We start from the raw sequence: 18,362 nt of genomic DNA, 5'->3' as shown, positions 1-18,362 counted from the left end.
GCAGCATAGCTGGGGAGGTACTGATTCAGTGCATTCCTACAGCAACATCTACTGATGGGACCCCTAGTGGAAAATAGAGCTGCTCTCCCTAGCACAGGGGTTCTCAAACTGGGGGTCGGGACCCCTGAGGGGGTCGCGAGGTTATTACATGGGGGGTCGCGAGCTGTCAACCTCCACCCCAAACCTCGCTTTGCCTCCAGCATTTATAATGCAAATAGGAAACGTAGGGTAGTGGTAGTCGGAGACTCTCTGCTGAGGGGGACGGAGGCGCCCATCTGTCGCCCTGACATTTCATCTCGGGAGGTATGCTGCCTGCCGGGAGCCCATATCCGAGACGTTATGGAGGCATTGTCAAGGATTATCCAGCCCTCTGACTACTACCCCATGCTACTCATCCATGTGGGCACAAATGATACTGCGCGGTGTGACACTGAGCAGATCAAGAGTGACTACAGGGCTCTGGGAGTACGGGTGAAGGAGTTTGGAGCGCAGGTGGTATTCTCTTCAATTCTTCCTGTCAAAGGTAGGGGCCCGGGCAGAGACAGATGCATCATGGAGGTGAATGCCTGGCTGCGAAGATGGTGTCGCCAGGAGGGCTTTGGCTTCCTAGACCACGGGATGCTATTCGAGGAAGGACTGCTAGGCAGAGATGGCGTTCACCTTTCGAGGAGAGGAAAGACCCTATTTGGACACAGACTGGCTAACCTAGTGAGGAGGGCTTTAAACTAGGTTCGACGGGGACAGGTGAGCAAAGCCCACAGATAAGTGGGGAACATGGAGACCGGGGAGATGGGTCGGAAACGAGAGGGAGAGTGGGCTATATTGTCAGAGAGAAAGAAGGGTCAGGACAAAACTGGGAGGAAAGATCAAACCAGTATCTTAGATGCCTATATACAAATGCGAGAAGTATGGGCAATAAACAGGAAGAACTGGAAGTGCTAATAAATAAATACAACTATGACATTGTTGGCATCACTGAAACTTGGTGGGATAAAACACATGATTGGAATGTTGGTGTGGATGGGTACAGCTTGCTCAGGAAGAATAGACAGGGGAAAAAGGGAGGAGGTGTTGCCTTGTATATTAAAAATGTACACACTTGGACTGAGGTAGAGATGGATATAGGAGACGGAAGTGTTGAGAGTCTCTGGGTTAGGCTAAAAGGGGTAAAAAAACAAGGGAGATGTCATGCTAGGAGTCTACTACAGGCCACCTAACCAGGTGGAAGAGGTGGATGAGGCTTTTTTTAAGCAACTAACAAAATCATCTAAAGCCCAAGATTTGGTGGTGATGGGGGACTTCAACTATCCGGATATATGTTGGGAAAATAACACAGCGGGGCACAGACTATCCAACAAATTTTTGGACTGCATTGGAGACAACTTTTTATTTCAGAAGGTTGAAAAAGCTACTAGGGGGGAAGCTGTTCTAGATTTGATTTTAACAAATAGGGAGGAACTCGTTGAGAATTTGAAAGTAGAAGGCAGCCTGGGTGAAAGTGATCATGAAATCATAGAGTTTGCAATTCTAAGGAAGGGTAGAAGGGAGAACAGCAAAACAGAGGCAATGGATTTCAGGAAGGCAGATTTTGGTAAGCTCGGAGAGCTGATAGGTAAGGTCCCATGGGAATCAAGACTGAGGGGAAAAACAACTGAGGAGAAATGGCAGTTTTTCAAAGGGACACTATTAAGAGCCCAAAAGCAAGCTATTTCCGCTGGTTAGGAAAGATAGAAAATGTGGCAAAAGACCACCTTGGCTTAACCATGAGATCTTGCATGATCTAAAAAATAAAAAGGAGTCATAAAAAATGGAAACTGGGACAGATTACAAAGGATGAATATAGGCAAACAACACAGGAATGCGGGGGCAAGATTAGAAAGGCAAAGGCACAAAATGAGCTCAAACTAGCTACGGGAATAAAGGGAAACAAGAAGACTTTTTATCAATACATTAGAAGCAAGAGGAAGACCAAAGACAGGGTAGGCCCACTGCTTAGTGAAGAGGGAGAAACAGTAACAGGAAACTTGGAAATGGCGGAGATGCTTAATGACTTCTTTGTTTCGGTCTTCACCGAGAAGTCTGAAGGAATGCCTAACATAGTGAATGCTAATGGGAAGGGGGTAGGTTTAGCAGATAAAATAAAAAAAGAACAAGTTAAAAATCACTTAGAAAAGTTAGATGCCTGCAAGTCACCAGGGCCTGATGAAATGCATCCTAGAATACTCAAGGAGCTAATAGAGGAGGTATCTGAGCCTCTAGCTATTATCTTTGGAAAATCATGGGAGACGGGAGAGATTCCAGAAGACTGGAAAAGGGCAAATATAGTGCTCATCTATAAAAAGGGAAATAAAAACAATCCAGGAAACTACAGACCAGTTAGTTTAACTTCTGTGCCAGGGAAGATAATGGAGCAAGTAATTAAGGAAATCATCTGCAAACACTTGGAAGGTGGTAAGGTGATAGGGAACAGCCAGCATGGATTTGTGAAGAACAAATCATGTCAAACCAATCTGATAGCTTTCTTTGATAGGATAACGAGCCTTGTGGATAAGGGTGAAGCTGTGGATGTGGTATACCTAGACTTTAGTAAGGCATTTGATACAGTCTCGCATGATATTCTTATAGATAAACTAGGCAAATACAATTTAGATGGGGCTACTATAAGGTGGGTGCATAACTGGCTGGATAACCATACACAGAGAGTTGTTATTAATGGTTCCCAATCCTGCTGGAAAGGCATAACGAGTGGGGTACCGCAGGGGTCTGTTTTGGGACCGGCGCTGTTCAATATCTTCATCAACGACTTAGATATTGGCATAGAAAGTACGCTAATTAAGTTTGCGGATGATACCAAACTGGGAGGGATTGCAACTGCTTTGGAGGACAGGGTTATAATTCAAAATGATCTGGACAAATTGGAGAAATGGGCTGAGGTAAATAGGATGAAGTTTAACAAAGACAAATGCAAAGTGCTCCACTTAGGAAGGAAAAATCAGTTTCACACATACAGAATGGGAAGAGACTGTCTAGGAAGGAGTACGGCAGAAAGGGATCTAGGGGTTATAGTGGACCACAAGCTAAATATGAGTCAACAGTGTGATGCTGTTGCAAAAAAAGCAAACATGATTCTGGGATGTATTAACAGGTGTGTTGTGAGCAAGACACGAGAAGTCATTCTTCCGCTCTACTCTGCTCTGGTTATGCCTCAGCTGGAGTATTGTGTCCAGTTCTGGGCACCGCATTTTAAAAAAGATGTGGAGAAATTGGAAAGGGTCCAGAGAAGAGAAACAAGAATGATTAAAGGTCTTGAGAACATGACCTATGAAGGAAGGCTGAAAGAATTGGGTTTGTTTAGTTTGGAAAAGAGAAGACTGAGAGGGGACATGATAGCAGTTTTCAGATATTTAAAAGGGTGTCATAAGGAGGAGGGAGAAAACTTGTTCACCTTAGCCTCTAAGGATAGAACCAGAAGCAATGGGTTTAAACTGCAGCAAGGGAGGTCTAGGTTGGACATTAGGAAAAAGTTCCTAACTGTCAGGGTGGTTAAACACTGGAATAAATTGCCTAGGGAGGTTGTGGAATCTCCATCTCTGGAGATATTTAAGAGTAGGTTAGATAAATGTCTATCAGGGATGGTCTAGACGGTATTTGGTCCTGCCATGCGGGCAGGGGACTGGACTCGATGACCTCTCAAGGTCCCTTCCAGTCCTAGAATCTATGAATCTAGAATCTATGAATCTATGGTGTTAAATATATTAAAATGTGTTTTTAATTTATATGGGGGGGGGTCGCACTCAGAGGCTTGCTATGTGAAAGGGGTGACCAGTACAAAAGTCTGAGAGCTACTGCCCTAGCAGCTCTGCAGGCAAGGCCAGATAGATAAGGCTACCTCAGAGATTGTGGTTTTTCTCAGGGCATTGTTAGAGAGACAGAAGTAGGGGAGTTTGGCAGTTGTAACTAGGAATTATCCATACTATCTATGTTTGGGTTTAACTGAATTTCAGGAGTTTCTAATTTTAAATTTTTTTACTAACTACAATTAGAGTTGGTAAAAAATATATAATATAAAATAATAAATATTATTAATAATAATCTAAAAGGCATATAACAAACAATTCTAAATTTTGAACATGATCTCATTCAAAGTGTTGAAAAGAAGTCATTTATCATATTTACAAATAATTATCAAAAACACTGACAATATTCATTTACCCAAACCTGGAGTTTTGGGTAAACGAAAAATTGTCAATAATCATTTTGATAATGTTTTTGATATTTTTAAATGAAGATTTAAAAAGGCAACAAAGTTTTTGCACATAATAAAAAAATTGAACAATGTTAAATTATGGTGAGAATTTTGTTGTCAATGAAAAAAATTTAGTGCCCAAAATTTCAATCAGCGTTAGCTACAAAGCTGTTGTAAGGTTTTGGCCCTTAAATTAATGACACTCACTATCAACCTTAACTCCAGTTTCATAAGTTTTTTGTCCATGATATTTTAAAGGGCTCTACTTCCTGTATAGTGTATTTTTAATACCAGTCAAAATTATAAAGCTTTGTCCAAAGTTTTTTTAATAAGACTTTTGCTGCATTGCATCCTCCTGTACTAAAAGCTTAAAAGTGGGGACAGGAGTCCCAAAAAAATTCTGCAACAGTCACTTAGCAAGCAAGATGATAGCTCCTGTAAGGGAGGCAGGATTTGGTGAGCTGCAGTAGAGGTAAGAGATGTGGACTTCAAATTCTCTGTATCCTGGGGATCCACAGGGAATGAGATTTCCAGCTGCACAAAGAAGGGCTGACCCTCCCTAGCGCTGCCTGGCCCATTCTCAGAAGCCATGATGCCACTGATTATCTATGGGTATGTCTACACTACAGCTGGGAGCACGGTTACCAGCTCATGCAGAAAGACACACACTAGCTCTGCTCAAGTTGGTATACTAAAAATAGCAGTGTAGCAGTACGGCAGCTCAGGCTAGCCACCTAAGTATGTACCAAGGGAGTCCAGGCAAGTTTGTACTCTGACAGTTAGCCTAAGCTGCTCCCCATACTATTCCCAGCTAAACTGCTATTTTTAGCGTGCCAGGTTGAGTGGAGCTAGCATGTTTGTCCATACCTACCCATGGAAGCATGCTCGCAGCTGCAGTGTAGACATATGTCTTTGAGGGGGACTGCAGGCATGGAGTACAAGGTAGTACCTCAAGGAGTACCCTCAGCTTCTGACAAATATTCACTTGAATGTCTGACAGGTCCCCAGGACAGCATATGTAGAACATCTGCTCCCTGATCCAACTTCTCCCAAGAGACCTGATCCTGCAAAATTGCAATATGTTCCCAAGGAGGGAGGAGCATATTACAAACGGGGCCACTCTCAATGCTCCCTTTTTAGCCCATTTTACTCTTCTTTGCTCCCTTCACATCTGCAAGCAGAGTGGTGGAACTGACCATTTGATCAAGGCCTGATCTAATATTCACTGAACTCAATGAAGATAGTCCCATTAAATTCAGTGGGCACTGGATCAGGCCCACAAAGAGAGAGAGAGTGTGTTTCAGAACATCAGAATATTGCTCAGAAAACTGCAACAAAATTGAAATATTGGAAGCACAACATAGCAATTTTTTTCTGATATGAATCACAAAAAGAGAGAAAGTACAAGCAGTTAAAAAGAAACAAGATGTGTTCTATAAGGGAGCCAAGATATTTTTTTTTCCTGACATGTGCCAAACAAAGCAGAAGAAACAGAAGAACTTGGCAACATTCAAAAAGACAGTTTGTGGAGAAAGGAATAAAGCCAAGCTCCATGTGGTTTAGAAAACTTTTGTACTGCAAGACTTCTGGTCAGCTAAAATTTTCCCAGAAGTGCAAAAAGGATATTAGTCAAAAAAGTATATTTATCAAGAAACATCAGAAGATGATAAATAAAATAACACCAGTGAAACAATTTACCAAGGGTTATGGTGAATTCACCACCACTGTGGATGTTTTTCTAAAAAAGATATACTTTAGGAATTATTTTTGGGAAGTCCTATAGCCTGTGTTATACAGGAGATCAGGTCACTAGATGATCACAATGGTCCCTTGGAATCTATGAACACCACAAGTTTAAATCAGAACTCAAAATCTGTTTCATATTTGAAAAATGTATCTCTCTATTAGACTGTAATGTTACGTGTGTTAGGAAACATGGACAAGTGTTAAAGCATGGAATTAAAAGTCTGGAGAACTGAGTTCCATTCCTGGCTCTGCTATACACTTGCTGTGTGACATTTATGAAAGAAAACTAGCAATTCACATTTGGGATCCTGCTTAAATTCATACATGAGATTTTACCCTTTGAGTTACAGAGCTACTGCATTTATGGTAGTCACCCCTTTTAGCTTCTACATTTCCCACATCACTATACACTAGGCTGAACCAGTGACAACATACAGAACTGGGAAAAGTCTTCTGTTTTATTTTATAGAAACACATCAATAAGATGAACAGGGTTCAAGACATCCCCACTTGGTCTGGTGCTCTGTCCCCCTCTGATGGTGGCAAGGTCACCTAAAAATCAATGAGCAACAGCAGGGGCAGGCAACCTATAGCACGCATGCCGAGTTGATTTTCAGTGGCACTCACAATGCCCGGGTCCTGGCCACCAGTCTGGGGGGGCTCTGCATTTTAATGTAATTTTAAATGAAGCTTCTTAAACATTTTAAAAACCTTATTTACTTTACATACAACAATAGTTTAGTTATATATTATAGAGAGAGACCTTCTAAAAATGTTAAAATATATTACTGGCACGCGAAACCTTAAATTAGAGTGAATAAATGAAGACTCGGCACACCACTTCTGAAAGGTTGCCGACCCCTGAGCTACAGCCTGGGCTAAGAGAGATGGGTCTTTTCACTCAGGCATTAGTCTCTCATGCACTGAGATCCAGAAACAGCAAAGCTCAAACCTTGCTGTTGATGACTCACCCAGGTGCTGATGATATATATGCAAATATTTGCATGATTAAGGCAAACAGCTTTAATTAATAGAGCAATTATGTCAGACCGTACTTCCCATAACAGCACAAATATGGGGGCAAAAGGAATTGAACAACATCATAAGGCAAAGTACTTACCCTTAACATCATACAGCTTGATTCGGTGTGTTTGTAGAACTGGCATGATGTGGGGGTTTTCCCCCAGAATTAAATTATTATGAATTCCCTTCAATACAGTACACAGGTCACTGACTGGTCAGGGATCTGCTGCTATACATGTCTTGTCCTCCCATTCCCATGAGAGGTGGGACATAAGTGATTATTCCAACAATTTTGAGTATTTTAGAGTATTTTGTGAGTCATTCAGATACATGAATCAATACATCATTAGGCAGGAAAGAATTATCATCCCTATGTTACAGATGGAGAACCGAGGCACGGAGAGACTAAATGACTTGCCCAAGATGATACATTATATTTGTGACAGAACCAGCAGCAAGCCCAGATCTTCTGAGCCCCAGTCCAATGCCATTACCAACTGCAAGACCATCCTTCTTAGACCATCCCAGGAAGGAGTACAACAGGAGATGCCATTTCCTGGGGCCTCAGACAAGGAACAGCCAAATCACATTACCAGTGCTTAAGCAGCTGAAGTGGCCATTTCCACTATTATGCCTCCAGAAGTTGAAGCAGATTTGTCCCTTTGTATCTGCCCAGGGCCACCAGGCTTAAGATTTGCCCCTCTGTGCCTTCTTTCATGCCATCCCTTACACTTCTAATAACCACCCAATTAACGTTTGTCAAGTACCCTCCATCTCTTCCTTCAAAAATTAATAAAGACCAATCTATTCTATGATGCATTCTACCCTTTTCTGTTTGTTTGTTCTGGCTCATGCTTTAAGAATGCCAATCCTTTGGGGCAGGGACATTTGTTTGCTCCACACATTCTGCACACTGTATAATACAGTGTGCTATATATAGGATGGAGGCACCAGTCACAGTGTCATAGTTAAGGCTGAACTGATTTTGCACTGAAATAATAAATTAAAATAATTATCCCTTTATTTTATTCATTTTCTCCAATGAGTAATTGATAAAAGAATAAAGCAAAACAAAGTTCTATTAGCATTTCCTAAAGGAGAAAGATGGCCAGAGTTTCCTATCCACATTTTGGAAAGACAAAAACAAAATATTGATTTTTAAGTGCAAAAAAATGTTTACAATGAGAAACTAATAATTTTGGGGTCTTATTTGCAAGAAAAATGACTACATTTTTTTTTTATTTCCATGGCATTTCCTGTACAAAAATTGGTAAAGCACATATGGATGACTTTTAGAGATTAACAAAGACAAGACAAAGTACAAATTAAAGCAGAACGAAGTAGGTCAAACGAAGTGGGAGGGAAAAAAATAACTGTTGCTAGGTGGCAGTGTACCTTAAGCAAAGAATATTGTAAATCATAGATTCTTGTGAAGTTTGTTACTTACTAAGATGCATGTTACTTGTTCCCATAATACCATCCTCCACACCTAGATGAAAAACATAAACCTAGATATACATTAGGCACAGATCTTTTTTGAGCAGACTGAGAAGCAGCACTGAAAAACTGTTTATGAGACAGTCCATTATGCAATATTCTCAAGAGAATAGCTCCACACAGTCCTTTTCTAGTTGCTTGAGAACTGAAAACCCAGTGAACTGAGACTGTACAGCTTGAAAAAAAGCAGAGATTTGCTTATTGCATTTCATCCAACCATTGTTGAGCTCTAACAGAAAAAGAATGCAGAGAAATAAATTTTAACTACAACTTGCCACTTTTCAACATAATGAATCCAAGATGTTGAAAAACATAATAAATGCACTGTTTAAAACTAAAACAAATTAGCTCATAGTTATTTAAGTGATTAAAATGTTTCTCTTCCCTGCTTAAAACAGAGTTAATTAGTCATTAGCTCTATTAATTTTAGGATGGAGATGGCTAAGACAATAGGAACTGTAGAGAATGAAACTAACACACAGGTCATGAAAATGTCTATGTATTCAATGCCCTTGCAATAAACAGCATACAAAGCAAGTTGTTAGGAGAAAGAGATACCGAGAGCAGAGGTTAGAATACAAGAAAAATCTATCTGTCGTTCCTGATGTTTCCTCAAACAGAAAACTACCTTAACATATTGCCTAAATTAGCAGAGTGGTAAAAAAGACAGGCTGATGACATCTCGTGAACTACAATTCACTTGGTAAGAAAGCTGTTAACAGGCTCACAACTTGTCACAAAGAAGGACAGGATGTTCTGGAGACAAAGATGAAATCTAACTTCTTTTCAGAAATATCTGTCTGGGCTCAGGAAGGTGATGTCTTGGAGAAGGATTTTAGATAAATTTCAGTCTGTTTTTTTGGAGGGAGTCTAAACTAATGAAGAGATAGAAAATTGAACACAAGCATGATTCAGGGCATAGTCAAGCTGTAACTGAGGGGGCTACTATGAAATGTCCCTGGGGTTAAATATATTCCATAACTACCCACTTTAGGGTTCTTTGAAACACTAATTCTGGCTATCACCAGAGACAGGATATTGAACTGGAAGGACCATTGGTCTACTCCAGTATTGCAATTTTTACATTGCTACATGGTTACATTCACGTGAGTTACATGTAATGTATATTTTTTCATTCATCTCAAAGAGTTAACTCTAAAGCCTAGTGTTGTCTATTAAAATGTCAATCTTGTTAACTACTTCATAGCTGATCATTTTAGCAGACACATACGTTTAACATTTTTATCCATCATTAGATTTCCAAATATCATGGTAGTACACATGGTCTTTTCATATTTGCAGCATCAGACCCATAGGTAAGAAATGTTTCTTGTCTCAAGGATTTTAAAGTTTACATTATTAAGGGCAGATTCTGTTCACCTTACTTTGGACAATAATCCCAATGACTTCAGTGGCACTATGCCGTGAGTCAGGCAAGCAAGATATGTGCTGTTTAACCTCTTACTTGGATAGATTATCTGCATGCAGAGAAGAACAGCTTGAGAAGAAAGAATTAGAAAAGCCAATGCTGATTCAATAATTTTATGAAGATAAATGGGAATAATCTTCACAATAAAATGGCAAGCGCCACCAGGTTTTTTCACATTAGAAATCTTTCTGAATGGGGAGAAATGGGGAAAGAAATAAAGGAAGAACTCCCTGGAAACAAAAACATTCCTTCCCCCGCAAACTGCCCAGTCCCTCCAGAGCAGCCTTTCTTCCTTCCACAACAAAAGATAGATCTTTTCATTGCATGCAGGAGGTAATGAGCACCATCGGATACTGAAGTTTAACCCAAGATAATATTTGCTGTGATGGAGCAAACCTTTGTTCTTGGTTCTGTTTCTTCACTATCCCTGATGTTAAGCTTTGGCAAAGACTGTTAGAAATCAGCTTTTCCTTTGTATTATTTATTATTATTATTATTGCCAGCATTCAAAAGATAAACATTTATTAAAAGGGAAACTCCTCTTCCTTCCTTTACAATCCCCAAATAATGTTGTGACGTTCCTCTCTGGTGTTATCTGGACCAGTGATCTGCTAGGCCTCTCCAATCCTTGACTCTGGGAGCCAGCCTTACCCTGCTCTGCTGTGAGAACCCCCACTGCTGGGCTGTTCACGCACAGCCTCTGGCATGTAAGCTGCTTCCAGCTACTTGCAAGTGAATGACACTAGCCAATATCTCCAGTCCCAGAAACAACCCTAGGAGCCTCTGTCTTGCAGTGTCCAGTTATGCCCGCTGGACGCTGCAAGCTTACATAAGTTTGTCAATTTAAAAAAGAAATGGATATGTACCAGGCTTGTTCTCCCAAGGGGACTTTCTGAGACACTGCAAACCAAACACACTGCTTCAGGTAGAATAAACAAGCAGATTTATTAACTATAAAAGTAGATTTAAGTGATTATAAGTCAAAGTATAAAAAGTCAGATTTGGTCAAATGAAATAAAAGCAAAACGCATTCTAAGCTGATCTTAACACTTTCAATGTCCTTACAAACTTAGATGCTTCTCACCACAGGCTGGCTCTTCAGCCAGGTTCTCCCCTTTGATCAGTGGTTCAGTCGCTTGGTGGCGGTGTCTGTAGATGTAGGCGGAAGAGAGAAAGCATGGCAAAATGTCTCTCCCTTTTATCATGTCCTTTCTTTCCTCTTGACTTTGCCCTCCCCCCACCCTTCGGAATCAGGTGAGCATTACCTCATTGCAGTCGCAAACTGCCCAAAGGGGGTGAGACTCTTTTGTTGCTGCCTAAACCAGTGTCCATTGTTCCTGTGAGGCTGGGCTGGGTTTGTCCCATCCACCTCTCTGTTCTTGGAGAGTTTCTGCATGGGCTTGCTTTAAGCCATGAGGGTACATTTTCAGCCTCATAACTATATACACAGGAAATTATAACCTATAACCTTACTATAACATTACTGTTACAATTACTATAACATCACTATAACAACCATGCTCAGTGCATTATGAGCCTTCCAAAGACACCCAACATGACAAACTTTGCACTGGATAGCACACAATCATTTTATAAAGATGAACATGGGGGTGCAGGATGTTCCCCCGAGGTACAGAGCATCACAAATGTATTTAAGTAATTTAACAGAGAAACTGCATTTACCTCATCCTGAAATCTGATTATGGCTAATGCACACCTATAGCACTATGCAAGTAATAGCAAAACTATTAAATTCAGTAACATTTAAGGCCAAAATCTTGCACACTCGTTTTTTTTAAATAAGCCACTCCAAATAAAGGACCCCAGTTCAGCAAACCACGCCTAACCAGCAAAGCACTTAAGTCCCATTGACTTTTATAGCACTTTAATTAAGCATGTGCTTAAGCTGAACTAGGGCCAGTGCTCCTCACCTTTGAGCACAACTGTAGCTTCAAAAGACAGTGACCCCTGCAACATCTCATGAGAGTTATAGGAATTAAAGAAAATTCTCTAAATCGTTAGGACATTTAAACTCCTATGCGGTCTGAAATGCAATAGTAATGGTCAACTAAGAGACTTCATAAAATATGAACCATTTTTCAGTCATTCAATTCAATAAGGCTTCCCTGGCATGACAAGCTATACACCTGTTACCAAAGTTGTCAAGGGCTGGGGTTACACACTGGGTTTGAGGTTTGATCCTGTGTCCATTTGTCAGCAGCATCCATTCCTGATCCAGTGGCAAGCTGCTGCATAGTGTGATGCCATCTTTGCCATATCTCTCCTTCCTCTCAGTGTGGCAGTTTCTCCTCATCACTTTTGATAAAAAAATCTTTACATTTGCCTTAGTTTCGCACATTTTATTGTAGCAAGGTAGTCTGCTAGTATGAAAGCTCTATGTAGGGATCTGTAGCATTCTAGCTGGATGATGTTTTGATTTGTTCTTTTCAATGTCAGGTATATTGGTGTTTTAGGCACTGATCCAAATATTGAAGAATTCAGTTCATAAAGAAAAAATAATGAGAAGTTCTTATGGCACCTTAGAGACTAACAAATTTATTTGGGCATAAGCTTTTGTGGGCTAAAACCCACTTCATCAGATGCCTGGAGTGAAAAATACAATAAGCAGTATATATATTACAGCACATGAAAAGATGGGAGTTGCCTTACCAAGTGGGGGGTCAGTGCTAACAAGAAGGAGTGAATATCAACAGAGGGGACATTACTTTTTGTAGTACTAATGAGGCCAATTCAATCAAGGTGGACGTCGCCCATTCCCAACAGTTGACAAGAATGTGTGAGTATCAACAGAGGGAAAATTACTTTTTGTAATGACCGAGCCACTCCCAGTCTTTATTCAGGTCTAATTTGATGGTGTTCAGTTTGCAAATTAATTCCAGTTCTGCAGTCTCTCTTGAAGTCTGTTTTTAAAAGTTTTTTTGTTGAAGAATTGCCACTTTTAAGTCTGTTATTGAGTGTCCAGGGAGACTGAAGTGCTCTCCTACTGGTTTTTGAATATTACAATTCTTGATGTCTGATTTATGTCCATTTATTCTTTATGTAGAGACTGTCCAGTTTGGCTAATGTACATGGCAGAGGGACACTGATGGCACATGATGACATATATCACATTGGTAGATGTGCAGGTGAATGAGCCCCTGATGGTGTGGCTGATGTGGTTAGGTCCTATGATGGTGTCCCTTCAATAGATATGCAGACAGAGTTGGCAACTGGGTTTGTTGCAGGGATTAGTTCCTGGGTTAATGTTTTTGTTGTGCGGTCTATAGTTACTGGTGAGTATTTGCTTCAGGTAGGGGGCTGTCTGTAAGCGAGGACTGGCCTTTCTCCCAAGATCTGTGAGAGTGAGGGATCATCCTTCAGGATAGGTTGTAGATCCTTGATGATGCGCTGGAGAGGTTTTAGTTGGGGGCTGTGGGTGACAGCTAGTGGTGTTCTGTTACTTTCTTTGTTGGGCCTATCCTGTAGTAGGTGACTTCTGGGTACCCTTCTGGCTCTGTCAATCTGTTCCTTCACTTCACCACTTCTTGTCAACTGTTGAGAATAGGCCACTTCCACCTTGATTGAATTGGCCTCATTAGCATTGACCCCACCAACAACAACTTGGTAAGGCAACTACCATCTTTTCATGTGCTGTAATATATATACTGCTTACTGTATTTTTCACTCCATGCATCTGATGATGCATCTGATGAAGTGGGTTTTAGCCTATGAAAGCTTATGCCCAAATAAATTTGTCAGTCTCTAAGGTGCCACAAGGACTCCTTGTTGTTTTTGCTGATACAGACTAACACAGCTACCACTTTGAAAACAGTTCATAGAGAATTAGTTAACCAAACAGTAATTTGGTTTGCTGCACATGGTAGTGATCTTGCCAGGTCTCATTTATAATGTAATTCTGTTTTAGCACAACGGCCATACACTTCTGCTCCAGAAACTAAACTTTTACTTTAAAAAAAAAAAAAGTCTGTAGGCCTTACGGCTACGAATATAATCCTTAGAACAGTGGCTCTGAAACTTTTGTACCGGTGACCCCTTTCACATGGCAAGCCTCTGAGTGCGACTCTCCCCCGCCTTATAAATTAAAAACACCTTTTTATATATTTAACACCATTATAAATTCTGGAGACAAAGCGGGATTTGGGGAGGAGGCTGACAGCTCGCGATCCCCCATGTAATAACCTCGTGACCCCAAGGGGTCCCAACCCCCAGTTTGAGAACCCCTGCTTAGAATATGTTATTTACTTTTATTGTTCCTGCAATTCATGTCTGACTGTAAATTTTATGGGCACAAGTTTTGCATTTGGTGCCAAGAAAACCTGGGGTGGGGTAGAAGGGAGGGACATGGGACAACACTTCCCAACAACTATTCATGCATCACATAACTATTTTCACCATTTTCTCAAAATAGCCCGTGCAGAAATATGATCATGTACCTTCTTTGAAATCACCAGCTCTCTAATTGGAAGAAACAAAAACTAACATAATGGGAGAAACTAACAAGAAATACAGAAATCCCCACAACTTATCTTCTCTGTTGCAACATTATATCAGCACTCTCTGTAAATAAAAGAGGGCAAAGAACAGATGAAGCCCAGGAGTATAGCCAAGCAATGTAAGTGTACATCTGACTCCAACATGACACACAACTTCACCTAAGGCTGAATGTGACAGGTCACTAAAGTCTGGATTGTTTATTTGGAGCTATGTGTGGTATATTGCACTCAGTTTTTCTTGCTAGGGTATGGATAAAGCCTAAGTGCCACACCTAAATGAACTTTACATGCAAACATACCACAGGCCTGACCCTGCATGGCTTGTACACCTTAAATTGCCACTGATTTTGATGTGGGTGCACAAGAAATCAGCCCTCTTGATTTATTATCCGTCCAGCTAGGGCCAGTGTAACCACTAAGCGAACTAGGCAACCGCTTAGGGCGCCAAGATTTGGGGGCACCAAAAAGCCGTGTCCGGCGTCACGGGAGTCAGCTGAGCAGGGCAGGGGGTGAGGCCTCCATAAAAACCCGCCCCCCAGCGCGGGGTGCCACACAGGACAGTCAGTGGGAGCCTGTGGCGGAGCAAGGAGGAGACAGCCAGCTGGGCGAAGCGACCAATGCGGCCGAGGGACAGAGCCTGGGAACGTTCAGAGACCCTGCATGCTGGGGGCATTCTCAGACTCCTCCTTGCTCATAGGTTCCCCCGGGCCAGAAGGGACCGCTGTGATCATCTCCTCTGACCCCTTGTATTAATTCTAATAAACAATGCCACATTATGCAGTATTCATAGTTGAAAGTTTATAATAAGCGATGCTCCGGGGCGGTGGGGGTAGGGGGGCGGCACAAGGTGGAAGTTTCGCCTAGGGCGCAAAATATCCTTGCACCGGCCTCAAGTCCAGCACATTCCTGCATATAATGCATGTGTCTGCATGTCACAGAAATACTTCACTTAGAAATTACAGGCCTAAGACTGCACAGATCACTGGGTACATTCAATGCTCAAAACTGTGCCAAGTTTCAGACTTGGATTTGGATCCTGCTTCACACCAGCACATGGAACCTTTAGACAACGCACTCAGCTAATAAACTATTAACTGGTTTTACCACTGCAACTGAAATAGGGGACCTATGTTCGTGTCACTCATTTGGAGTATAGTGTTTGTTACTTACGTTGCATTTCACATATAACTTTTAAGACCCACAGAAAACTTCTGGCTCAAAAAATGCAGTGTGCTGGGCTCAGGACAGTAACACGGGGCTCTCCAAAGGCTGCCCCCAAAAAGCAGGAACTCGGGACCTGCAGATGGGATCTCGGTCACTGTAGCTGTAGGGGGCGGGCGGAGTACAATAGATAACCTGGTCTCAGGAACGCAGCCTAAGGCGGCGCCAGAGCTATCGCCTTTCTACTCACTCTCCCCTCTCGGAGCAGCACTTACCCAAAGTGCCGAGAGGGGGGGTGGGTATTTACGCCTCTCTCCCCCCATCGCACAAAGCCTGCAGGAAAAAACACCCCTCCGGGCTCTTCCAAACGCTGTACAGCGACTGCCTCCTTCCCCGCCCCTTACCTTCGTCTCCTGCCGCGGGCGCACGCCGCCCAGAGGAGCAGAGCCGTGGCGATGGCTAGGCCGTAGGTGCAGAGCTGCAGCAGCTCCCAGGGGCCCATGCTAAGGGAGCGGGCGCGTTTCCTTCCCCCCGCCGCCGCTGCAAAGGCTGCTTCGCCTTGGAGGGGAAAGTTTGTGTCTGCTGTTACCAATCCCTGTCTGCAGCTCCCGTTCCGATCCTCCCCCGGCCAGGGGCTGGGTTTGGCTTCGGCGTCTCGCCGCTGAACTTTGGCTACCCACTGTGCGAGCCGCCTCCCGCCGGGATTGTCCCGGCTGCTGCCCGGAGGAGAGGTGGGCAGGCAGCCAGACCTGTAGGAGGGCATGCGCCCGCCCCCTCCCCCAGGCGCAGTTCTTTGCTTTCTTCATGCCGGGGGTGGGGGAAGTGGCCCCTCACATCGGGGAAATAGATGAAAAGTACGTTGCTGCCCTAGAAACTCCCAAGGAATGAGTCAGTGAGGCAGGGAATGTACCTTCTAGTAATGATCCACCCATCCAAGAATGACCCACAAAAGTAGTGCCCCTTTAACTACTCTGTATTGTGAAAGTAGTGTAACCCCTTCCCCAGTTACATGGATCTAAAGGTGCTTAAATGGTATAGAGTATCAGAGGGGTAGCCGTGTTAGTCTGAATCTGTAAAAAGCAACAGAGGGTCCTGTGGCACCTTTAAGACTAACAGAAGTATTGGGAGCATAAGCTTTCGTGGGTAAGAATCTCACTTCACTTGCATCTGAAGAAGTGAGGTTCTTACCCACGAAAGCTTATGCTCCCAATACTTCTGTTAGTCTTAAAGGTGCCACAGGACCCTCTGTTGCTTTAAACTGGTATAGTTCATTCCCATAAAATAGGCTATATCAGGCAGGAGTGCTGGAACAATTTGTATAGTGGAGGTGCTGAGAGCCATTGAACTAAACTGTAAACCCTGTATATAATGGAAACTACTTCAAGCCAGGGGGTGTGGCAGCACCCCTGCAGCCTTAGTTCCCGCACCTATGCTACCAGGATATCTGTCATAGTATCTAAGCACCTCCTGATCTTTAATGTAGCTATCCTCACAGCAGTTCTTTATACCACCAGAACTGCATCCACAGTAGGGGACTGTAATGCTGGTAAAAAGTAAACCCCACACCTTTCATGGAAATATGAGTCAGCAGTGTGCCCTTGTTGCCAAGAAGGCTGTATTAGTAGGACCATTGCCAGCAGATTGAGCGAAGTGATTATTCCCCTCTCTTCAGCACTGGTGAGGCCACACCTGGAGTATTGCGTCCAGTTTTGGTCCCCCCACTACAGAAGGGATGTGGACAAATTGAAGAGAATCCAGTGAAGGGCAATGGAAATGAGTAGGGGGCTGTGGCACATGACTTACGAGGAGAGGCTGAGGGAACTGGGGTTATTTAGTCTGCAGAAGAGAAGAGTGAGGGGGGATTTGATAGCAGCCTTCAATTACCTCAAGGGGGGTTCCAAAGAGGATGGAGCTCGGCCTTTCTCACAGGTGGCAGATAACAGAACAAGAAGTAAAGGTCTCAAGTTGCAGTGGGGGAGGTCTAGGTTAGATATTAGGAAACACTATTTCACCAGAGGGCGGTGAAGCACCAGAATAGGTTACCTAGGGAGGTGGTGGAGTTACTATGTAGTGCAAGGATCAGGCCTTTCTTACTGAAAAAGAAACTGACATTTTCCTGGCATCTTGAGAATCAGAATTTAAACTTCCTGTCTAGGGCTTCTTTTTAAAAAAAATCACCATTTTGGAAATCCCAAGGGATTTCCAAGAATCATTAGCTCATTGTGTCTTTGAGCTAATCCATTGTGAATGCAGCAAATTAAAACTGAAAACCACTGCACTGCAAGACATTATTACAGACTGTTAAATACTTTCCATTCCACAATGACCTCTGTTGCGAAAATCCAGTATTTTACAACTTCCTTACTGGGAGAATTCATAATCTGCATACAATTTTTAATTGCCTATAAAAGCTAAAATAATAAGTGATTTGAAATACTAAACATGGAACAGATGACTGGATATGGGAGAGGGATAAAGAGGGATACAACAGTGTTTTGTAATTATTAACACTATTAACATTGTTCATATCTACTGGCCAGAATAAAACACAGGTGAGGTCACATTTTTGCAGTAGTAAGGGCCTGATCCTGCTAGGTGCTAAGCACCATCAAATCTTGTTGAACAAGAGTGCTCAGAATTTTGCAGGATCAGACCTTACAAAATGCCTAACACCACAGATTCTTTCAACTCTAAGGCACTGGTTATATCATTACTATCTAATTGCTGGTTGTTGGTCTATATGCAA

The 18,362-nt window shown here is 42.3% G+C and overlaps 1 protein-coding gene across 1 annotated transcript in view; it reads right to left on the bottom strand.

Annotated features, from left to right (window-relative positions):
* The window catches only part of LOC128831111 (cytochrome P450 7B1), a 193,316-nt gene extending 177,070 nt beyond the window's left edge, over window positions 1-16,246 (bottom strand). Inside the window, exon 1 of the mRNA XM_054017236.1 lies at window positions 16,021-16,246. Within this exon, the coding sequence (XP_053873211.1) occupies window positions 16,021-16,118 (98 nt within the window). The 5' untranslated portion in view covers window positions 16,119-16,246. The remainder of the gene's footprint in view (window positions 1-16,020) is intronic.
* Between the last annotated feature and the right edge of the window lie 2,116 nt (window positions 16,247-18,362).

The sequence above is a fragment of the Malaclemys terrapin genome, chromosome 2 (genome assembly GCF_027887155.1).
Source record: "Malaclemys terrapin pileata isolate rMalTer1 chromosome 2, rMalTer1.hap1, whole genome shotgun sequence".
Lineage (NCBI taxonomy): Eukaryota > Metazoa > Chordata > Testudines > Emydidae > Malaclemys > Malaclemys terrapin.
The sequence above is the reverse complement of the archived record's forward strand: the minus strand, read 5'-3'. Positions and strand labels throughout refer to the sequence as shown.